At 38.2% G+C, this 25970-nt stretch overlaps 1 protein-coding gene across 1 annotated transcript in view; it reads right to left on the bottom strand.

Moving 5' to 3' along the window:
- CNOT4 (CCR4-NOT transcription complex subunit 4) overlaps positions 1–25970 on the bottom strand; it is a 152375-nt gene that overhangs the window by 67398 nt on the left and 59007 nt on the right. Inside the window, 1 exon segment of the mRNA XM_070369220.1 lies at positions 10405–10670. Coding sequence (XP_070225321.1) covers positions 10405–10578 — 174 coding nt within the window. The 5' untranslated portion in view covers positions 10579–10670.

Below are 25970 nucleotides of genomic sequence, written 5' to 3'. Positions count from 1 at the left end.
TAAAGGCTGGTGTAAAAATAACACTCGTAAAGCAATCATTGTAACTGGCCCACAGTAATCCCTCAATAAATACCGGCAATTACACCACTGTAATGTTCTTCTCTCTCATCATTACAATTTTGTTTTCATTCCTCCTGCTAATGCCAAGACTACCAACAGCCTGAATGAGAGCTGCAAACTGGCTTTGAATCTTGGATTTTTCTTTACTGAGAGACCTTGGCTAAGTTATGTAATTTGTCTGCCTCGGTCTTCCATAAAATGGGAATCATAGTACTTTATTCAGAGGGTTTCTGTGAGAATTTTAAAAAGGCAACACACTTATAAAATGATTAAAACTATGTCCTGCACAGAAGCATTCAATAAACCAGTTATTATTTCAGCTGGCCTTCTATATCTGCAGGTTCCACATCCTCAGATTCAACCAAATGAAATTATTTGGGGGGAAAAAATTCTAGAAAAAAAGTTCCAAAAACCAAAATTTGAATTTGTCATGCACCTAGCAACTATTTACATAGCATTTACATTGTATTTACAACTATTTATACATCATTTACATTAGATATTGGAGACTATACATAATCTAGAGATGATTTAAATTACATGGGTGGATGTGTGTAAGTTACACACAAACACTATGCTATTTTATATGAGGGACCTGACCATCCACGGATTTTGGTATCTGTTCAAGTGGCATAGAGGGGGCTGTTCCTAGAAAAAAATCCCTAGAAAAAAAAATTAAAAAAAAAAAAACTTCTTAATCTTAACATATTTGTGAATCTGCATCTCTGTTGTTAGGAAGAATTAAATAAATTGTTTCAGATAATAGAAATCTGGTAATTTAACCTAAACACAAATGAAAAATATACAAAATTTTATTAGTCTCAACCTGTCTACAGGTTTCATAAAAAGCTGGTAAAGCACACATTCTATGATGGTTCCTCCTCCACACACACCACCATTAAATACCTACTCTACAAATCCGATAGAAAATTAATCATATGATACAATAAGATGAGGAAAGAAGCTAGATTAAAGATGGGAGATGAAAACACATAACTTGAACAGCTGCAGAAAAACACTATGACTCACAAAACTAGTAACCTTAGTACTAAAAATGAATATAAAGAAAAATACATCTGGTCTACTTTTTGACTGAAACAGATAATGTTAAACCTAATATTCTAGGAATACAGGATCAAATAAAAAGCTATAAGCAAAAAATTTTTCTTTAAAATTTTCTACTCCATGTTACAAACTAATGCTTCTGGAGAAGCATTTTAAATGAGCAAAATATTTTTAGTTAGTGTTAATTTGTCAATAGATTGCCAAACTACTAATTAAGATGGTTTATAGTCTTTAATATAATCACTTAATTCCTTTCATATGTGTAGTTATGTTTCCACTTTTATTCCCAATTTACATGTATATTTAGATGTGTCTTCCGTTTTATTTTCTGATCAGACTTACCAGGACTTTGATTATTTTATTGGTTGTTTTAAGAACCAGCTCCAACTTTTATGGAAATACAGCTTTCCTATTTCATTAAATTCTACTTAATCCCTACTTTCTACTGTCATAATGTTTATTCTTTTCCTAGTTTCTTAACCCAGAAATAAGTTCATTTATTTTTGCTCTTCATTTTCTAATAAATGAATTTACAGCTTCATCTTTTCCTCTTGCTAAAGACAATGAAAAATACTGGGTAAAACTTTTCAAACCAACATCTTAAAAACAATAATGATCTGCAGCGGTGAAGTCCCAAGCAAATTTCTGGATAAAAGTCAAAACCCAAAGAGATAAGTGGAAAGGCTGAGTAACAACCAATGGGACAGAGGGACAAATGAGGGAAGAAGCACAGCATTCAAAGTCCAAAACCAGTCTAAGGTGAAGAGTTCTGGGGAGATCACTCCCATGATAAGATGAGACCAGTTCACCCCTAAAGGGCTCATATTCTCTTAGGGTTAAGTACAGACTTACAGAAAGGTCAGAACAAGATAAGAAAAAAGGAAAAGAGTGAAGGAAAAAACCATCCTAGAGAAGGTGAAACCAGCCCCAGGGAAGATGTGCACCTGAGAGAACAAAATATTAAGGCATCCCTAATGGCAACGTTCACAGGTTCCCGCAGAAGGCAAACCAAAGCCTATCTACAGGACGGCAAATTTATCCTGGGCCTCAGAGAACTGCACAAATGACTCAGTGACAACCATGAAGCCCATCAGACAACAAATCACAGAAAGAAATAACACGAACAACAACCAGCATAAACATCCCTCACAGACTTCAGCAACTGGAATTATTGGACAGATTTTAAAACAAGGATGATTATCAGTTTAAACAAATATATGACAAACTTGAAAATATCTGCAGGGTATAAAAATCTTTTTTAAAAAATCAAGTAGCAAAAAAGAACATACATTACTTTCAGAAATGGAAAACAAAATTTTAAAATTCAGTAGACTAGAACTTATACACTACTTAACTTACATGCTGAGTACATTATGCAAAATGCCAGACTGGATGACTTCAAGCAGGAATCAAGAATGCAGGGGGAAATACCAACAACCTCAGATATGCAGATGACACCACCTCATGGCAGAAAGCAAAGAGGAACTAAAGAGTCTCTTGATGAAAGTGAAAGAGAAAACCAAAAAAGCTGGCTTAAAACTCAACATTCAAAAAACGAAGATCATGGCATCAGATTCCAGAACTTCATGGCAAATAGATGGGGAAACAATGGAAACAATGACAGACTTTATTTTCCTGGGCTCCAAAATCACTGCAGATGGGGACTGCAGCCATGAAATTAAAAGACACTTGCTTTCTTGAAAGAAAAGCCATGACCAACCTAGACAGCATATTAAAAAGCAGAGACATTACTTTGCCAACAAAGGTCCACCTAGTCAAAGCTATGGTTTTTCCAGTAGTCATGTATGGATGTGAGAGTTGGACTATAAAGAAAGCTGAGCACTGAAAAATTGATGCTTTTGAACTGTGGTGTTGGAGAAGACTCTTGAGAGTCCCTTAGACTGCAAGGAGATCAAAGCAGTCAATCCTAAAGGAAATCAGTCCTGAATATTCATTGGAAGGACTGATGCTGAAGCTGAACCTCCAATACTTTGGCCACCTGATGCGAAGAGCTGATTCATTTGAAAAGACCCTGATGCTGGGAAAGATTGAAGGCAGGTGGGGAAGGTGACAACAGAGGATGAGATGGTTGGATGGCATCACCGACTCGATGGACATGAGTTTGAGCAAGCTCTGGGAGTTGGTTATGGACAGGGAAACCTGGCGTGCTGCAGCCCATGAGGTCACAAAGAGTCAGATACGACTGAGTGACTGAACTGCACTGAGACTAGACCTAAAAAAATTAATTGATTAGAAGGAATCATCTATAATGCATTAAAGGAAGAAAAAGAAACAAAAAAGAGATTAAAAGACATGGCAGATAGTGAGAAGAACTGGAAAATATTTAATCAGAGTCCCAGAAAGAGAGGAAAGAGAAAAACGGCAACAGCTGACTAGATAACAGCTTAATTTTTTCCCGAACTAATGAAACTCTAGATTTGATGATTTTGAATTGTGGGGCTGGAGAAGACTCTTGACAGTCCCATGGACAGCAAAGAGATCAAACCAGTTAATCCTAAAGGAAATCAACCCTAACTATGCATTGAAAGGACTGATGCTGAAGCTCCAATACCTTGGCCACCTGATGCGAAGAGCCGACTCATTGGAAAAGACCCTGATGCTGGGAAAGACTGAAGGCAGAAGAGGGCAAGAGAGGATAAGATGGTTGGATGGCATCACCAACTCACTAGACATGAGTTTGAGCAAACTCCAGGAGGTAGTGAAGGACAGGAATGCCTGGCCTGCTGTAGTCCATGGGGTCTCAAAGAGTCACACCCAACTTAGCGATTGAACAGCAACAATGAAATTCACCAAATCCACAGATTCAAAAAGCCCTACAAACCTCAAGCAAAATAAATAGAAATACACAAGTGAGTTCTACATTTTGGAACTGATCGATAGTCAATTTTTGGGCCCGATACACTGTATTTTAAAGTTTTGTACAAATTTATTTGTACAAAGTTGTATGTGTGCACAAACACACATACTTGCTAACTGTGTTAATCAAATTTTTCATTCCTTCTGTGTACTTCATGTGCATATGTGTTAATAAGTCCCTTTAGTCGTGTCTGACTCTGTGTGACATAGTTCTAAACTACAGAAGTTAGAAGCCCCTCGATTATGAAAGTGGGTGCAGTTTCTCCTGGTATTTACATCAGCTCAACATACTTCAGAGCTCTACTATGTGAATAAAAGTTTTGTGACTCTAGGGGATCTTTAATCAGTAAGAAAAATATCCTCTTTAACTACTTTCAAAATGTGTCGATCTTGAATCTGATTATGACTAAATAATATCAGTACAATTATACTTTCTTTCCTATGGTTTCCATTTGCCCACTCTTTTCCCCTCCTAGTTTAATGATCTATTTCTTACGTGTTCCTAGCTCTACAAGGTTTATCAGGAAATAGAGCAGTCCCCTATATGCTTCCCCCTCAACAGTTGCCTCTCCCTAAAAATAATCTGTTTATTCTTTCACATGATTCTTTTGTCATTTACTATCACATCATTAAATAACATGCTTGTACTGCTACTTCTTGATTTTTTCAGTATTAAATATTATTATATTAGGCAAAATCAAGATTTAGCTTTCTTTCAGCCAGCCTAACAACATATTCCAAGCCCACTTTCTAACCTTCCATTCTAATTTCGTTAGGCCAACAGTCATAATTACATTATTACAAAGTTCAAATATTATTTTTACACCTTTACCTCCAGCTATGGCAGATTAGATGGTTAAGAGACTAGGGATACCAGCATAAACAACTAGAAAACTAGACAAAATGTATGCAATAACTGTTTTCAGACATTGAACAACAGGGAATGAACAGCAAGCAGATCTATGACCTCTGAGAGAAAAGAAATAAGGCAGATAAAAACTATGAGTGTCCCAGTTTTCTGCTCTTCTGGCACTTACTGGACCCTGGCACTGGTTCTAACAGTCACATTGAGCAGAAGGGACAGTGTTCAAAATTTGAAGAGGCTGAAGCAACTGAAATTTACAGGGCAAAAATACCACAAAGAGTGAACTAATACAAAAAGAGTTCCAGAAATCGATATGGAAGAATCCTGTGGTATCCAGTTTTCATAATAGCCCTCCTGATAGAGTGTCAACACTGAATCTGGGAAGGAAATCAAAAAGAATTAAAACCAGTCACATGTACACTCTTTCAGAATACAGATGAGGAGGAAACACTTCCTGAAGCAAGTATTTCTTTGGTACCAAATCTAAAAACAATACAAAAGAAAGCCACAGATAAATACTTCTCATAGCACAGATACAAAACTCTTTATGAAAATATTAGCAAATTGAAAATAAAAAGGATAATACATCATGACACATAAATCAAACAAGATTTACCCTTGGAAGGGAAGGTTGATTTTTTTAAAAAAATCAATCAACCTAAATCACTGTTTCTACAGAACAAAGGAGATAACACACGATCACCTCGACAGAAGCAGAAAAGGCACTGACAAAATGCAACACCCACTCATGATTAAAAATTTTCAGTAACCAAAGAATAAAAGCAAATGTCCTCAACCAGATACAGACCATCTACAAAAAAATGGTGACATACTTAATAATGAAATACCCCATGCCTTCCCACTAAGATGGGAAACAAACAAGGATATGTGCTTGTAACACTTTCATCCAAGAATATAGTGTAGAGCTTTGTTGTTCAGTCGCTAAGTCATGTCCAACTTACCCAAGTGCAATATGGCAAGAAAATAATTTTTAAAAAATAAAGACTGAGAAGAAATAAAACTGTCTTAATTCATAGAAGGTGTAACCATCTATTTAGAAAATCCTAACAAATCTATTTAACAAAAATCAATTATTCTACCTATAAAAATGAACAATTAGAAAATGAAATCTTAAAAGGCATATCATGTGCCACAGCTCAAAAAACAAAATAGTCATAGGCAAATATAACAAAACATGCTGCACTACTCTGTACACTGCAACTACAGAACAGTGTTTCTGAAATGTAGAAAAATAAACCTTATTCATGAACTACATGCTGCTGCTGCTGCTGCTAAATCGCTTTAGTCGTGTCTGACTCTGTGCAACCCCACCAGGCTCCCCTGTCCCTGGGATTCTCCAGGCAAGAACACTGGAGTGGGTTGCCATTTCCTTCTCCAATGCATGAAAGTGAAAAGTGAAAGTGAAGTCACTCAGTCATGTCCAACTCTTCACGATCCCATGGACTGCAGCCTACCAGGCTCCTCCGTCCATGGGATTTTTCTCCACATGAACTACATAAATCAACATTTTTAAGATGTCATTTTTCCTCAAATAGACCTGTTTATTCAATGCAATCTCAATCAAAATTCCTGTAGGCTTTTTGTACAAAATGACAAATGAATTTAAAAACTTACGTGGAAAGGCTAATGTTTAGCTATCCACGTATCAGTCTAAAATGACCGATTCCTGATCTTTTATGTGCAACCTACCTCTTCCTCTTTGGAAACTGGTAGAACCTCTTTCTCTTTGTTATTTTGATATTTAAAAATAAAAGTTTGTTGGACTTCCTTGGGGGTACAGTGGGTAAGAGTCTGCCTGCCAATGCAGGGGACACAGGTTCAATCCCTGGTCCAGGAAGATTCCACATGGCACAGAGCAAGTAAGCAAGGGTGCCACAACTACTGAGTCCACGTGCCTAGAGCCTGTGATCTACAGCAAGAGAAGCCACCAAATGAGAAGCTCATACACTGAAACAAAGAGAAGCAAGCCCTGCTCACCACAACTAGAGAAAGCCTGCACACAGCAACAAAGACCCAGTGCAGCCATAAACAAACATTTTTAAAAAGGTCCTTGATTTTGTTTAGTACCTAAACAACTATTATTTAAAAAGTTTGTGCCTGGCACTTGATAGGCATTTTTGATTCTTGGGGTTTTTTTTTTTTTTTTTTTTTTTTGAGGTAACACTAGTTTATAACCTTCTGTAAGTTTCACGTGTACAACGTTTCATTTCTACTTCTGTGTACCCTACAGCATGCTCACAACCAAAAATTTAGTTTCTATCTGTCACCAGTTGATGCCGTTTATCTATTTCACCCTCCCTCTTTGCCCTTTCCCCTCTGATGACCATTACTCTGTTCTCTGTATCTATTTCACCCTCCCTCTTTGCCCTTTCCCCTCTGATGACCATTACTCTGTTCTCTGTATCTCTGTGTTTTTATTTTGTTTGTTCATTTATTTTGCTTTGTTTATGTATTCCACATATGAGTGAAATCATACAGTATTTGTCTTTCTCTAATTTATTTCGCTTAGCATTGACCCTTCAAGGTCCACCCATGCTGTTGCAAATGGCAAGATTCTACCTTTTTGATGAGTAATATTCCAAGGGTGAGTGCGTCAGTGAGTGTTTGTGTGTACACATCGCATCTTCTTTATTCATTCATCCATCGTTATATTGCTTTCATATCTTTTTTACTATAAACAATACAAGGAACATATGTATCTTTTTAAATTAATATTTTTGTATTCTTTTGTTTCTTTTTAATATGAAAATATAACCTTTGGTCCTGGGACTATTCTTCAGTCATATTATTGAAGATAATTTTCCTCTCTATCATTGTAGTCTCTTCCTAGAACACTAACTTATTTGACATGTGACCTTCTGGACTGATCCTCAAATCAAAGTTCTCTCTTCTGTCAAATAGTCTTTGCTTTTTCGCACTACTTGTTAAGAGATCATTTCAACTTCATCCTCCAACTCTTTCCTTATATCTGCTATCATATTTAATTTTCAATAACTTTATTGTTCACTGAATTTTTTTACACCATCTTATTCTTGTTTCATGGATGCAGTAGATTCCATTATTTCTGAGGTTAAAATAACACATTTGTTGAAGTTTTACTTCCTTGGCCAGTCTCTAGTTTTCATGAGAACCAGCACTGTATGGTGCTACATCAATGTACCACCCATGTTCCCACAGCTGCTGTTTCCACCAGGTATTTTTCTCAGATACGCTGCACTAAAAGAACATGCAAAGGCAGTCTAAAGAATGACCTGCGCCTATGTTTAGGGAGGCGCTAAGGTCCTCTTGACCCCACCAAGCTCAGCAACTAGGACCAAAGAGAAATGTTCAACTTCATGTTTTTAAAACCTTCCTCTCTCTGCTTTTCAAAGCTATGTAAACAAAAGAGGCCCTTTCTGCAAAAAGACAGGTATCATATTGTGGGCCAAAATCAGGTGCTGGCTTTTATTAGCCTCCACCTGCATCTCCAAGTTTAGTTAAATCATCTCAATTGGCCATCTCACAGAATGCCTTCTATAGACTTTTGCCCACAGGGTTGGGCTACATGTAAATTATAGCTTCATGGTCCTCTCCAGAAACACCTGTGGTTTCCTTCTGTGTTAACATAACCACTGAAGCTGGTCTCCAAAGATGTAAAGATCTTCTGGTCCCTGACTGAGATGGGTAGCTTCATAATTTTGGGTGTTCAGCACTCTCCGGCAAAGCTAAGTCAGATTCGAAGACTTTGCCTGACCTGTACTATCTGCATTCCACGACTCATGCCATGAGATAGGTATGAGCAAGGTCTGATAGTTAAGAGACTAAGGAGAGGTTCTAAGAGTTGTGGATATTAAATCAACAGGAAGAAAAAAAATATACTCCTGGTCTACTTATGATAAATGACTCATCTCATATTTCTTTATTATGGATTTTTTTTCTCTTTTTCTATAAATGTTGGAAAGCATAATCTTCCATCTTTTCCACTGACCCTCTCTTGTGATTTCACTCAGTGTCATTAATTTACAAAAACATTCTATATATTGATAACTTCCAAAGTTATAACTCCATATCCAAACCAACTTGAATAAATTCACCTGTCTATTCACTATCTCCATTTAGATCTCTAATAGGAATCTCAAACCTAACATGTTTAAAACCAAGTTCCTGATATTCTCAAAAAACCTATTCCTATTACAGTCTTCCCCATCTCAGTTAACAGCCATTCTCTACTTCTAGTTGTTCAGTTCAAAATCTTGCTGTCATCCTCAACTCTTCTACCTGTATTGTTATAAAACATATTTATATATATAGTTTTGTAACTACATTAATTAACACTTAAATAGATCTCACCTTTTTTCATTCATATAACATATGTTAACTGCCCACTAGATTTTAAATAAAAGACTGGACAATGCATTGTCTTCTGAGTTTTTGGTTGTTAATTTTTTTTTCTTTTTTAAATAATGCAGGTATCTAAAACACATTTCTACTTTATCAAAATTTAGTAATAATGAACCCAAGAGCTCTTTTAATGGGTAAAGAGAAAAGAAAGCTTAAATCATACACAGACATTAAAGAGAAGGCAAAAAATAGATATTTGCATAAACCCCTAAAGTAACAAATAAAGACCTTCAAAACAGAGATGCAGCAATCCTACTCATTCTAATAGGTCATTCACTACACTATAACTGCTGTATCTGCTTAGTAAAACAACTAGACCCAGAAAATTACTTTAAAAATCATACATTTTTTTTTATTTAGAGGGGATTCAAAGGACTTGCATTTGACCACCGAACCTATTACCCATCAGTTGATGCCTTAGACAAATTACTAAGAAGGCCTAGTTTCCTTAAGTGTACAATAGGGAGAGCACTCGTCAGCCTAGAATTGTCAACAAATGAGTAAGAGTTACCTTCTGAACCAGGATTTCTCTTGTCATTTTAATTCACACTCTTTCAGTAAACATCAAAACTTCTCTATTTTGTACTAGAAAACTAAAGTAAATTTCTCCCCAGATGTAAAACTGACTCTGTTTTTCCAATCTGACATTATCCTATCTAAATCTACTGCCTCTCACTACTCCTAATCCTTGGTAAAGAATCTGCCTGCAGTGCAGGAGATCCGGGTTCAATTCCTGGGTCAGGAAAATTCCCTGAAGAAGGAAATGGCAAGCCACTCCAGTATTCTTGCCTGGAGAATCCCATGGACAGAGGAGCCTGGCAGGCTACAGTCCACGTGGTCGCAAGAGTCAGACATGACTTAGCGACTAAACCACCACCACCACTGACTGTCAGTCTCCTCAGATAAGAAAACTAAAGGCCAACCAGAGAGGTTCTATGACTTTAGGAAGGTAATATACTTAGTTAACCATAATGTTGAGACTCTGATTCCTAGGGCAGTGTTCATTACACTTCATGATATCTTAAGAATATAATGTCACACTTCATCTCACCTGAGTTGTGTAGATTCTATTAAAATCTACTTGCTCATAGGCATGGGGGAAAAAACTAAACACAAAGTTATTTTGGAGCATTTACCTTTCTACATGCAGGACAAAGCCCATTTTCATCAGTGCGAATTCGATGCCAACAAAAGCGGCAAATCTGGTAGCCACAGGTGCAAGGGAAAAAGTTGATATCATCTATCTCCAAGGGCTCCATGCAAAGAGGACATTCCACAGGGTCTTCCTTTGCGTCAGGACTGCGAGACATCTTCACTTTTATTAAACAGCAGCAAAAGTTTATAATAATTTAAGGGAGAAGGAAGTTCAGCACTGAGAACTAAACCGTAGAACTTCAAAGACCTGCATGAGAAAAAACAAAATACACTGCTTACTACTGAAAAACAATGGCATTTTCAACAATCAAGAATCATATTATCAACAATGAAAAATATTAGTCAGATCAATTTTTGCTATCTCAGAAGATGGAATTCTGAGCATTTTCCATGTCAAGATAAAAGACCTGAGAGGTTGTTACATTTTTTGATTCAACAGGAGGAAAAGAAGTTCCTCTTTTAGCTAAAACATTTAATACAAAACCAGTACTAACCATAGCACATTTTAGAGTAATAAATACTATACAGAAGCACATTCATGTTACAACATATTCTAAATTTAAACTGTCTTATATTTGACCTAAAAGCTAGTAGTAATAATACTGCCACGTAACTAAGAGTATTATAGTAGTCTAAAAAAGTGTCCTAATTTACAAATAAATTTAATAAAGAAGAGAGGCTTCAGATGTCCAGTATGTGTTAATATCAAACCATAACCACAGAAAATATAAGAGCTGAAAAAATGTGCCACAGAAGCTAGCTGTTTACAATTAAACAGGTATTAACATGCCAATAAAAATTTCATTTCTGGGAAAATAAGCACATATTAAACAAATGAAAATATTCCTTTTTCTTGTAGAAAGGCTACTAAAAGCCTAGAGAAAGGAGAAAGAGAACAAACAGACCTCCATGTTTCAAAGTCTTTTAAAAAATTAAATAATTTATCTTTTTAGATTATGGAGAATTGAAAATTTTAGGCAAAAGTCACTGTTAAATTAAAATGTTATGTCAAATAACAGAGATTTTTATTTATATAATTTGACAAATTAACTCTAAAGTTTACATGAAAGAGTAAATGCATGAGAAATGCTTTGAAACTTTTCAAAGGGGGAACCTGGGAATTTGTGCTATCGGATATTGAACTGTACCACAAAGCTATAGTAACAAATAATTTGATACCGATACAAAAACAGACAAAAGATCAAAAAACCTAAATAAGGAATTTAGAAACAGATAATGAATTAGATTTCAATATTTGATAAAAGAGACAACATCAATATGGTAAGGACGGACCCAATTTATAAAGGGTAACAGGATCCTGCTCTGTCTATTTTGAGAAAGAAACAGTATATAGCCATCTCACACTGCAATCAAAATAAATCCCAGATGATCTAAAGAGTTACACAGTGAAATAAACTATTAAAGTGTTAGAAGAAAATAGAATTTTTTAAAAACTTGGAATACAGAAAGTCTTCCTAAGATAAAAACATAAATTCATAAAAGATAATATAATCAACTAAACAAATTAAAGGCAAGCAATAGAATAAAGGATATATTCACTGTATATAAGCATTACTGTCCTGAATATACAAAGGAATCTTACAAGCAATGTTTAAAAGGCAAATAAGTCAGAAGAAAAGATGAGAACAGAATATGATCAATAGTTCACAAAAGAAGTACAAATGATTACAATATACAAAAAGATGATCAACCTCTTTAGTTAGTAAACAGTGAGATAGCATTTTCCCTGCACCAGCCTGTCAAAGTTAGTCTCCCCACAAAGCAGAGATCATCACTGAAATAAGTTCCTCTTTACAAAGAGTAAATTCGAACACAAAGAGTACCTTGCCTTAAGTGTTAGTCGCTCAGTTGTGTCCAACTCTTTGCGATCTCATGGACTGTAGCCCGTCACGCTCCTCTGTCTATGGGATTCTCCAGGCAAGAATACTGGAGTAGGCTGCCATTCAGGGTATGTCATTCAGGGAATTCTTGCCTGGAGAATCCCATGGACAGAGGAGCCTGATGGGCTACAGTCCATGAGGTTGCAAAGATTCGGACACAAGCGAGACAAAGTGAAGAAGAACAAAACAGCCTCTTGATGAAAATCAAAGAGGAGAGTGAAAAGTTGGCTTGAAATTCAACATTTAGAAAACTAAGATCATAGCATCTGGTCCCATCACTTAATGGCAAATAGATGGGGAAATAGTGGAAACAGTGACAGACTTTATTTTGGGGGCCTCCAAAATCACTGCAGATGGGGACTGCAGCCATGAAATTAAAAGACATTTGCTCCTTGGAAGAAAAGGTATGAAAAAAGTAGAGACATTACTTGGTCAACAAAGGTCCATCTAGTCAAAGCTATGGTTTTTCCAGTAGTCATGTATGGATATGAGAGTTGGACTATAAAGAATGCTGAGAGTAGAAGAATTAATGCTTTTGAACTGTGGTGTTGGAGAAGACTCTTGTGAGTCCCTTGGACTGCAAGGAGATCCAATCAGTCAATCCTAAAGGAAATCAGTCCTCAATATTCATTGGAAGGACTGATGCTGAACCTGAAGCTCCAATACTTTGGCCACCTGATGCAAAGAACCGAGTCACTGGAAAAGACCCTGATGCTGGGAAAGATTGAAGGCAGGAGGAGAAGGGGATGACAGAGGATGAGATGGTTAGATGGATCATGACTCAACAGACATGAGTTTGAATAAACTCCAGGAGTTGGTGATGGACAGGGAGGCCTGGCGTGCTGCAGTCCATGGGGTCGCAAAGAGTCAGACATGACTGAGTGACTGAACTGAACTCTCCAGGGGATCATCCTGAACCAGGGATAGAATCTGCAGGGTCTCCTGCATTGCAGGCATATTCTTTACCATCTGAGCCCCCAGAGAAGCCCCACCTTGCCTTAAATTGCACAGCTATTAAGTGGTGGTGCCTGAATTCATTCCAGGAAGTCTTTAGCCCCAGAATCTGTGCATTTAACCATTCCTTTAAACCACCTACGAATTTATTCTACATAAATACTCACATATGCACCAAGTACTTTGTTGTAGGTTTTGCAGCATTGCCCGTATGACTAGAACTATAAACAATGTTAACTGTCCATCAGTTGGCAAATTATTATGAAAATAATGATACAGCTATTAAGTTGATGTGTGCTGAATCAAAAGATGTTTATTGTACAGATTTTTTTAAATTTGTAAAAGCAACTAACATAAATATACAGTAACTTCAATACAAATATATAAAACCTGTATGTGTATATTTTGTTTCTCAAAGAAAATAAAGCATATTAAAGGTTTTACACCAAAATGTAACCCATATCACAAAAGATAAAATGGAGGTACTAATTTCATTTTGAAAATTTGTATTATCTGTATTGCTATGACAAACCTTTCTGCAATTCAAATGACAAAAAAATTAAATTAAAAAAGAAATTATTTTCATCTCCTTTAGGAAAATTAAACCTGACTTGTGTTAATAATTAGAAAAATGAAATATCTAATGAATCTATAATTATTTCAAAATATAAGTTTTTTAATGACATATATATTTATAAACAATTCAGGAATCCCAGTTTACAGACCCAGTTTTGCCACTATCAGTTTTCTCATGTATAAAATTAGGGGTTTAATCTTATGGTTACCAGGGGGATAAGAGGGGAGGGATAGATTGGGAGACTGGGACTGACATACACACCACTATATATAAAATAAATCATAATGACCTACTGTACAGCGCGTGTTTCCCAGATGGCGCTAGTGGTAAAGAACCCACTTGCCAACGCAGGAGACATAAGGGATGCCAGTTCGATCCCTGGGTAGGGAAGATCCCTGGAGGAGGGTAGGGCAACCCACTCCAAAATTCTTGCCTGAAGAATCCCATGGACAGAGGAGCCTGGCAGGCTAAAGTCCACAGGGTCGCAAAGAGTCGTATACAACTGAAGTGACTTAGCACGCACACATGCACTGTATAGCACAGGGAAATCTACTCAATACTCTGTAATGACCTATATTAAAAGAAGCTATAAAAGGGTGAATATATGTGTATGAATAACTGAATAACTGATTAACTTTACAGCAGAAAGTAACAACACTGTAAATCAACTATCAAATCAGATCAGATCAGTCGCTCAGTTGTGTCCGACTCTTTGCGACCCCATGAATCACAGCACGCCAGGCATCCCTGTCCATCACAAACTCCCAGAGTTCACTCAGACTCATGTCCATCGAGTCAGTGATGCCATCCAGCCATCTCATCCTCTGTCATCCCCTTCTTCTCCTGCCACCAATCCCTCCCAGCATCAGAGTCTTTTCCAATGAGTCAACTCTTCACATGAGGTAGCCAAAGTACTGAGTTTCCGCTTTAGCATCATTCCTTCCAAAGAAATCCCAGGGTTGATCTCCTTCAGAATGGACTGCCTGGATCTCCTTGCAGTCCAAGGGACTCACATGAGTCTTCTCCAACACCACAGTTCAAAAGCATCAATTCTTTGGCACTCAGCCTTCTTCACAGTCCAACTCTCACATCCATACATGACCACTGGAAAAACCATAGCCTTGACTAGACAAACCTTTGTTGGCAAAGTAATGTCTCTGCTTTTCAATATGCTGTCTAGGTTGGTCATAACTTTCTTCCAAGGAGTAAGCGTCTTTTAATTTCATGGCTGCAGTCACCATCTGCAGTGATTTTGGAGCCCAGAAAAATAAAGTCTGACACTGTTTCCACTGTTTCCCCACCTATTTCCCATGAAGTGATGGGACCAGATGCCATGATCTTCGTTTTCTGAATGTTGAGCTTTAAGCCAACTTTTTCACTCTCCACTTTCACTTTCATTAAGAGGCTTTTGAGTTCCTCTTCACTTTCTGCCATAAGGGTGGTGTCATCTGCATATCTGAGGTTATTGATATTTCTCCTGGCAATCTTGATTCCAGCTGTGCTTCTTCCAGCCCAGCGTTTCTCATGATGTACTCTGCATATAAGTTAAATAAGCAGGGTGACAATATACAGCCTTGACGTACTCCTTTTCCTATTTGGAACCAGTCTGTTGTTCCATGTCCAGTTCTAACTGTTGCTTCCTGACCTGCATATAGGTTTCTCAAGAGGCAGGTCAGGTGGCCAAAGTATTGGAGTTTCAGCTTCAGCATCAATCCTTCCAATGAATATTCAGGACTGATTTCCTTTAGAATGGACTGGTTGGATCTCCTTGCAGTCCAAGAGACTCTCAAGAGTCTTCTCCAACACCACAGTTCAAAAGCATCAATTCTTTGGTGCTCAGATCTCTTTATGGTCCAACTCTCACATCCATACACGACTACTGGAAAAACCATAGCTTTGACTACACAGACCTTTGTCAGTAAAGTAATATCTCTGCTTCTTTAATATGCTGTCTAGGTTGATCATACCTTTTCTTCCAAGGAGCAAGTGTCTTTTAATTTCATGGCTGCAGTCACCATCTGCAGTGATTCTGGAGCCCAAGAAAATAAAGTCTCTCACTGTTTCCATTGTCTCCCTCATCTATTTGCCATGAACTGATGGGACTAGGTGCCATGAACTTCGTTTTTTGAATGCTGAGTTTTAAGCCAGCCTTTTCTCTCTCCTCTTTGACTTTTATCACAAGACTCTTCAGTTCCTCTTCGCTTTCTGCCATAAGGATGGTATTATCTGTGTATCTGAAGCAATTGACTTCTCTCTGCAATCTTGATTCCAGCTTGTGCTTCATCCAGTCTGGCATTTCACATGATGTACTCTGCATATAAATTAAGCAAGTTAACAATATACAGCCCTGACCTACTCCTTTCCCAATTTGGAACCAGTCTGTTGTTCCATGTCTGGTTCTAACTGTTGCTTCTTGACCTGCATACAGATTTCTCAGGAGGCAGGTAAGGTGGTCTGGTATTTCCATCTCTTTAAGAATTTTCCGCAGTTTGTTATGATCCACATAGTCAAAGGCTTTAGTGTAGTCAATGAAGTAGATGTTTTTCTGAAATTCTCTTGCTTTTTCTATGATCCAATGGATGCTGGCAATTTGATATCTGGTTCCTCTGCCGTTTCCAAATCCAGCTTGAATATGTGGAAATTCTCAGTTCACGTACTGTTGAAGCCTGGCTTGGAGAATTTTGAGCATTACTTTGCTAGTGTGTGAGATGAGTGCAATTGTGCAGTAGTTTGAACATTCTTTGGCATTGCCTTTCTTTGGGATTGGAATGAAAACTGACCTTTTCCAGTCCTGTGGCCACTGCTGAGTTTTCCAAATTTGCTGGCATATTGAGTGCAGCACTTTCACAGCATGAACTTTTAGGATTTAAAATAGCTCAGCTATTTTAAATTCCATCACCTCCACTAGCTTTGTTCGTAGTGATGCTTCCTAACGCCCACTTGACTTTACATTCCAGGGTGTCTGGCTCTAGGTGAGTGATCACAGCATCATGGTTATCTGGATCATTAACCTCTTTGCTGTATAGTTCTTTATGTTACATGTATTTTACTAAAAAATTCAAATATACACTATATACACGCTATATACACAGCACTTTTGAAAAAAGGTTTTTAAGTATTTGGTTGCTTTATTTAAATTAATTAATCCTGTGTTGCTAAGTCGCTTCAGTCGTGTCCGACTCTGTGTGACCCCAGAGACGGCAGCCTATCAGGCATCTCCGTCCCTGGGATTCTCCAGGCAAGAACGACGGAGTGGGTTGCCATTTCCTTCTCCAAATTATTCCTCTAGTTTTCTGTCAATCTGGCAGTGAATTTGTGGTAACTTAAACATGTGTGTGATACAAGTCCATTGAATAGTTACATAGAAATTACATTCCTGAATACAGTATACAGGAATGTATACTATAATTACACATAATAGAAAAGCTATTTATAGATATGACATATACATACACAAGTTTTGAATGGTAATTAGAACACTATCTTAATTGAACTTTCAGAAAGAGACTCACAGACTTAGAGGACAAACCTATGGCTGCCAGTGGGAGGGTTAGAGGAAAGGGATGTTTAGGGAGTTTGGGGTAGTCATGTACACTCTGCTATATTTAAAGTGGACAAACAATGAGGACCTACCGTACAGGAGAAGGAACTCTGCTCAGTATTATGTGGCATATTGCACAGGAGGGAAGTTTGGGGGAGAATGGGTACATGTATATGTACGGATGAGTCCCTTCACTGCTCACCTGAAGGTATCATAACATTGTTTGTTAATTGGCTATATCCCAATACAAAATAAAAGTAAAAAAAAAAGAACAGCCCCTTAAGTTTCCATTAAAACCTTACATTCAATATATACACAGAACTATAAACTAATATTTTTTAAAAACCTATAGTAAATGTAAGTACAATACCACACAGCTTACATTTTACTTAGTCAATGTTTCATAACTATAAATGCTTGTTTCTTTAACAGTCTATTCTCAATAGAATGGAAACTTCAGGAGAGAAGTTAACTGGTGTGTCACATGTACCAAGCAGCTACACCTGGCTGGGAATAAATAGCACTCATGTATTTGATGAATGAATAATGAATAAAAGAAGGAATGAATTATTTGTTATACATCAGTTTTGACTGACAATCCTCTTCAAAAATAGGAAAGAACATTCTAAGTTGTTCATTATATAAAGCATATATAAACTACACAAAGGCAAAAGCAGATTGAATGGTAGCTAGGAACAGTTTGCTAAGTGAAAGAGCAAGGTAAGTCAACTGACTGAGTATCAGTGCCAGTACCTCTTCCCCTTCTTAAATTAAATACCAAAGTATCAATATACATATACCATAAATGTACATTTACAACAGAACTCAAGATTGCCTCCACCAAAGTTAGGAAAGCTTACTTACTTTCTCATAGAAATAAACATCATGTTTAGATATTTTCTTACAGAAAAATATCTACCTAAGAATTTAAAGTCTCTTTCATAAAAGGTTAAGCTGCAGTTATACAAAAAAATTGATTATGTGGAATTGCTCTCTACTTCCACACCAATTTGTTCTTTATTCAGCAACTTATTTGTACTTCATATTCTCTTCTTTTTTGGCAGCACTGTGAAGCTTGTGGGATCTTAGGTCCCCAGCCAGGGACTGAACACAGGTACCGGCAGCGAAAGCACTGAGTACTAACCACTGGACTGTCAGGGAATTCCCTGTACTCATCAGCATACAAGTCACTTCACATAATATATCACGTCCCCTAAGCAGTTTTTGCAGAAGGGGCAGATAAGGGTGGAAGACAAACAATGTTTATCCAACAGAAAGCAAACTCCATGAAGATAGAGACTGTTTTGCTTGCTAACGTATCCAAAAATCCTAGAATTCTTGGCAGAGAGCAAACACTTAACAAATAAGTGTCAAATAGAAGGAAAACAAGAAAGGATGGAGGAAGGAAGGGAGCTGAAGGAAAGGAAAGTACCTCTTCATTCATCCATACATGTGTAAGCACATATTTGAAGAGTCACTAAACAAAACTGTGCCAATCTCTACAAGTTTTCATGCAGCAAATACACAGCAGACATAGTAATACACTTCTCTGAATGTATCAGTGAAAAAGGCAAAGGCTTTTCTATTTTCTTATGATGTAACACTACTAAAAAATAATTTCTAACTTGCATATAGTACTCATTTGCATAGTTAGAGCAATGTGATTGTTAATTTGGGGAAGTTGTTCAATAAAATCTACCAATTTATCAGCTATATGAAGACAACAAAGATGACAAACCATCTAATCAAAGCCATAAAGAAATGCAAACAAATATGTTTTCAAAAACCTAACACTATGAAAACTTACATGTACAAAAACTTGAAGATGATCATTTTGTGAAAAATCAATTTTAAAGAAAAAAGTTTGCTACAATTTTCCTTTAAATAAAAGTTTTCAAACACATTTAAAATGGTTGAAGCAAAAGTATCTAATTCAAGCCAATTTGGAAAAGAGTTCTACTATGGAAAGTATGGTAGGCAGAACAAGTTTATCTTTTTTTAAGGCATATTTAAGCTTTCTTACAAGAAAACTAACTGGTTGTTCTAACTGCATCTAGTATACCAATAACATTACTTATGATTCTCTCTAGGTAAAAAGATTTAATTAGAAAAGTCAGATGGCTGACCAGTGAAGATTTTTGCCACCTAAAAGTTCATTGTATCCTTTACTCACTTAGTGATTCAAGAAATAGTTATTAAGCTCTTGTTTCAAATTCTAGTCTAAGTCCTTGAGATACTTTGGTGACCCTAAAGGGCAAACCTTGGTTTCCTGTCCCAATTCAAACCCAAAACAAAAGGCATAATAAGTCAGTATATTAAGTATGATAAAAGGTGATAATGCTGTGTGTGTGTGTTCAATTGCTAAGCTGTGTCTGACTGTTTGCGACCCCAAGGACCACAGCACACCAGGCTTCCCTGTCCATGTCCCAGAGTTTGCTCAAATTAACAGAAGATACCAAAGTCAGGATGCAATTGAAATTGGCCAACTGGAGTAGATTTCATTAAGAAGGTAACATTTTAATGGAGGAACCTGAATAAGCCATGCATATGAAAAAGCTGGCTTGAAACTCAACATTCAAAAAATTAACATCATGGTATCAGGTGCCATCACTCCATGGCAAATAGAGAAACAGTGACAAACTTTCTTTCTTGGACTCCAAAATCACTGCAGATGGTGACTGCAGCCATGAAATTAAAATACGCTTGCTCCTTGCAAGAAGAGCTATGACCAACCTAGACAGCATATTAAAAACAACAGACATTATTTTGCTGACAAAGGTCCATCTAATCAAAGCTATGGTTTTTCCAGTGGTCATGTATGGATGTGAGAGCTGGACCACAAAGAAAGCTGGGCACTGAAGAACTGTGATGCTTTTGAACTGTGGTGTTGGAAAAGACTGTTAAAGAGTCCCTTGGACTGCAAGGAGATCCAACCAGTCCATCCTAAAGGAAACCAACCCTGAATATTCATTGGAAGGACTGATGTTGAACCTAAAGCTCCAATACTTTGGCCACCTGATGCAAAGAACTGAGTCACTGGAAAAGACCCTGATGCTGGGAAAGATTGAAGGCAGGGGGAGAAGGGGACAACACAGAATGAGATGGTTGGATGGCATCACTGACTAATGGACATGTGTTTGAGCAAGTTCTGGGAGCTGGTGATGAACAGGGAAGCCTGGAGTACTGCAGTCCATGGGGTTGCAAAGAGTCTGACATGAGCGAGAGACTGAACTGAACTGATCTGAACTGATATGTGAGAAGAGAAAAGAAAAGGCAAGAAAAAAATCAGCAGAGAAACCCCAAAAAGGAAAACTGCCTAAAATGGTTGAAAAACAGCAAATTCAGAGAGGTTGGAACAGAATAAGCAAGGAGAAGAACAATTTCAGATAAGGTCAGAGTAGGGGTTCAGGATCTTGGAAGGATTCATCACAAGGCACTAGAACAGTTTTGGCTTTTTTTTTTTTTTTTAAGCTATTTATTTTTTAATTGAAGGATAACTGCTTTACAGAATTGTGTTGGTTTCTACCAAACATCAACATGAATCAGCCATAGGTATACATATGTTCCTCACTCTTGAACCTCCCTAGTTTTGGCTTTCTTTGTAAAATAAATGAAGAGAACCAGAGTTTTAGAGAGAGGAATGGCTGTGGATGTGACTTATATTTTCAAAAGTTTTCTCTGTGTTCTACTTCCAGACTGACAGTGTAAGTAGCTCCATGACCTCATTCCCCAGCAAAACTGCTGAAAATTATTTAAAATGTATCATTTGAAGTATCTGGAAATACTAAGAGCACAAGAGAAATGAAAAAACACTCACTCAAGAAAATCAAGAAGAAAAACAATACTATGTGGTATTGGAACCAAAACCTGCCCCCTCTCTTCCTCCCTTCTCAGCTTGGTGAGATGGGAACTCTATTCCAGGTTGGCACCGCCAAGAACACAAGGTGCTCCCTAAACACAGTTACCACTCAGAGAGCATCTGCCTAGGAGGGACAGGACATTAGCACCTCTCATCCTCCCAAAGCTACCTGATGCTCTTAGCTAAGTCCCAGGTAAGTGCAACCAACAGGTGAAGGTGCCCCTCCTCCACCCAACTGCCATTCACAACAAAGAGCACCTTTGCTGCTGCTGCATGTTGAAAACACTAGGACCCAGACTGCCCTGCAACAGCTACTTTATAAAGCTGGGATCCTGCACCAGGAAAGGTAAGACAAGACTTGAGGCTACTGCACACTCTTTCAATGAGTGCTCAGTTACTAAACTGGGAGTGTCACACAGAGGAAAAAAAAGCACGCCACTGCCTCTCCTTCTCAGTATCAGAGCTCAGCAAGAGATTTTGACAGAGGGGTAAAGCAGGTCTTAAAACTGGTAACTTTGGATCTCTTCCCCCCTAAACCAACTTCATCTGTAATGGAGTCTTTAAGTTCAAACCTAAGCACAATCTGAAAACCAGGAAGCTTGTGGTGAAAGACAAATGAGAGTAGTCAGACACAAGCTGAATGAAGTGTAAACCAGCTAGTTTGCAGGAAAGAATAAGAAGAATCAGGTTCTTCTTAACAGCTGGGATGATCCTGCCCATGGTCACAAAACAAACTTCAAGCTGTGACCTAAAAATCTATGCCTTCCAGTGAGCTCATTAAAAAAAAAAAAAAAATCAGGCTGAGAAACAATTTATATCCTAGGGCATTGTTGAAATCAATGGAGCAGTCACCTGGAAAGCTATAGAGTTTAACATCTGGATGTGGTCAAGGAAAGCATGGAGGAGGGCCCTGTCCAAAACACAGTCATCCCAAGATACACGTGGACATATCCAACTCTGCACCCCCCAGGAACACAAACAAATGCTTAACACAGTCAGAGGGAAACAGAGTTCACTGAATTAATTCACCCACTCATTAAACAAATAAGCAAATAATAATAACAAACCCTGGGAAAAGCAGGACACTAGTACCCAGAGTCACTACAATACTATATAAAATGTCCAGTTTCCAACCAGAAATTACAACTGTGCAAAGAAACAGGAAAGTATAACCCATACACCAGGGGTAAAAAAAAAGCAGACAACTTCCTGTGAGAGCCACAATACATTGGATTTAATAGCCAAAAACTTCAAAGGAGCCACTTCTAATATGTTAAAAAACTAAAGGAAATCATAATTAAAGAAGTAAAGGAATGGATGTGGTCCACTGGAGATAGGAATGGCAAGCTACTCCAGTATTGCTGCCTCGAGAACTCCATGGACAGTATGAAAAGGCAAAAAGTATGACACCAGAAGATGAGGCGCCCAGGTCAGAAGGTGTCCGATGTGATACTGGTGAAGAACAGATAAACAGCCCCAGAAAGAATGAAGAGGCTGGGTCAAAGCAGAAACGACACTCAGTTGCGGATGCATCTGGTGGTGAAAGCAAAGTCCGATGCTATAAAGAACAGTATTGCATAGGAAATCTGAAATGTTAGGTCAAGGTAAATTGGATACAAAATTAAGTAGATGGCAAGAGTGAACATCGACATTTTAGGAATCAGTGAACTAAAATGGACAGGAATGGGAGAATTTAACTCACATGACCATTATATCTACAACTGTGGGCAAGAATCCCTTACAAGAAATGGAGTAGCCCACATAGTCAACAAGAGAGTCTGAAATGTAGTACTTGGGTGCAATCTCAAAAACAACAGAATGATCTCGGTTCATTTTCAAGGCAAAGCATTCAACATCACAGTAATCCAAGTCTTAAGCCTCAACCACTAATGCCGAAGAAGCTAAAGTTGAATGGTTCTATGAAGACCTACAAGACCTTCTAAAACAAATACCAAAAAAAGATGTCCTTTTCATCACAGAGGATTGGAATGCAAAAGCAGGAAGAGATACCACATTTGGCCCTGAAGTACAAAATGAAGCAGGGCAAAGACTAGAGAATTTTGTCAAGAGAATGCACTGGTCACAGCAAACACCCTCTTTCAACAACATAACAGACTACTTTACACATGGACATCACCAGATGGTCAATACCAAAATCAGACTGATTAGATTCTTTCCAGCCAAAGACAGACAAGCTCCATACAGTCAGCAAAAACAAGACCTGGAGCTGACTACGGCTCAGATCATGAGCTCCTTATCGCAAAATTCAGACTTAATTTGAAGAAAGTAAGGAAAACCACTAGATCATTCAGGTACAACCTAAATCAAACCCCTTATGATTATTATACAGTGGAAGTGACAAACAGATTCAAGAGATTAGATCTGGCAGACAGAGTGACTGAAGAACTATGGACGGAGGTTCATGACACTGTACAGGAGGCTGTGATCAAAACCATCCCCCAAAAAAAGAAATACAAAACGCTAAAGTGGTTGTCTGTGGAAGCCTTTCAAATAGCTGAGGAAAGATGAGAAGCAAAAAGTAAGGGAGAAAGGCGAATATATACCCAACTGAACACAGAATTCCAGAGAATAGCAAGGAGACAAAAGAAAGCCTTCTTAAGTGAACAGTACAATGAAATAAGAGGAAAACAGTAAGGAAAAGACTAGAGATCCCTTCAAGAAAACTGGAGATACCAAGCGAACATTTCATGCAATAAAGGACAGAAACAGCAAGGACCTAAGAGAAGCAGAAAAGATTAAGAAGAGGTGGCAAGAATACACAGAAGAACTATACAAAAAAAGGTCCTAATGACCTGGATAAACACGATGGTGAGGTCACTCACCAAGAGCCAGACATCCTAGAGTGTGAATGATTCCTGGAGTGGGCTTTAGGAATAATTACCATGAACAAAGACAGCAGAAGTGATGGAATTCCAGCTAAGCCATTTCAAATCCTAAAAGATGATGCTTTTAAAGTGCTGCACGCAATATGTCAGCAAATTTGGAAAACTCAGCAGTGGCCACAGGACTGGAAAAGGTCAGTTTTCATTCCAATCCCAAAGAAGGGCAATGCCAAACACTGTTCACATTACCATACAATTGTGCTCATTTCACATACTAGCAAGGTAAAGCTCAAAATCCTTCAAGCTAGGCTTCGACACTATTGGAATCAAGAACATCTAGACATACAAGCTAGATTTAGAAAAGGCAGAGGAACAAGAGATCAAATTGCCAACATTCACTGGATGTGAGGGAATTCCAATTAAAAAAAAAATCTACTTCTGCTTCCCTGACTACACTAAAGCCTTTAACTATATGGATCAAAACAAACTGGAAAATTCTTAAAGAGACGGGAATATCAGACCACGTTACCTGTCTCCTGAGAAATCTGTTTGCAGGCCAAGAAGCAACAGTTAGAACTGGACATAGAACAATGGGCTGGTTCAAAATCAGGAAATGAGTACACCAAGGCTGTACACTGTCACTCTGCTTATTTAACTTAAGACACCCCAGTGGCTCAGATAGTAAAGAATCTGCCTGTGATGCAGGAGACCCGGGTTCAATCCTTGGGTCAGAAAGATCCCCTGGAGAAGGGAATGGCTATCCATTCCAGTATTCTTGCCTGGAAATCCCATGGACAGAGGAGCCTTGCAGGCTACAGTCCATGGGGTCACAAAGAGTCAGACACAACTGAGCGACTAACACTTTGCTTAACTTATATGCAGAGTACATCATGAGAAACGCTGGGTTAGATGAATCACTAACTGGAATTAAGACTGCCAGGAGAAATATCAATAACCTCTGATATGCACATGATACTACTCTAATGGCAGAAAGTAAAGAGGAACTAAAGAGCCTCTTGATGAGAGTGAAACAGGAGAGTGAAAAGGTTGGCTTAAAATTCAAAAAACTAAGATCATGGCATCTGGTCCCATCACTTCATGGCAAAAGGATGGTGGAAAAGTGGAAACAGTGACACATTTAATTTTCTTGGGCTCCAAAATCACTGTGGATGGTGACTGCAGTCATGAAACTAAAAGCCACTTGCTCCTTGGAAGGAAAGCTATGACAAACCTGCTGCTAAGTCCTTCAGTCGTGTCCGACTCTGTGCGACCCCGTAGGCGGCAGCCCACCAGGCTCCCCCGTCCCTGGGATTCTCCAGGCAAGAACACTGGAGTGGGTTGCCATTTCCTTCTCCAACGTATGAAAGGGAAAAGTGAAAGTGAAGTCGCTCAGTCGTGTCCGACTCTTCGCAACCCCATGGACTGCAGCCTACCAGGCTCCTCCGTCCATGGGATTTTCCAGGCAAGAGTACTGGAGTGGGGTGCCATCGCCTTCTCCGATGACAAACCTAGACAGCACATTAAAAAGCAGAAACATCACTTTGCCAACAAAGGTCAATCTAGTCAAAGCTATGGTTTTTCCAGTAGTCATGTACAGATATGAGAGTTGGACCATCAAGAAGGCTGAGTGCCAAAGAATTTATGCTTTCAAACTATGGTGCTGGAGAAGACTCTTGAAAGTCCCTTGGACTGCAAGGTCATCAAATCAGTCAATCCTAAAGGAAATCAACCTTGAGTATTCACTGGACAGACTGATGCTAGAGCTGAAGCTCCAATACTTTGGCCACCTGATGAGAAGAGCCGACTCATTGGGAAAGACCCTGATGCTGGGAAAGACTGAGGGCAGGAAGAGAACAGGGCAACAGAGGAGGA

Source organism: Bos mutus, chromosome 4, assembly GCF_027580195.1.
Source record: "Bos mutus isolate GX-2022 chromosome 4, NWIPB_WYAK_1.1, whole genome shotgun sequence".
NCBI lineage: Eukaryota > Metazoa > Chordata > Mammalia > Artiodactyla > Bovidae > Bos > Bos mutus.
The sequence above is the reverse complement of the archived record's forward strand: the minus strand, read 5'-3'. Positions and strand labels throughout refer to the sequence as shown.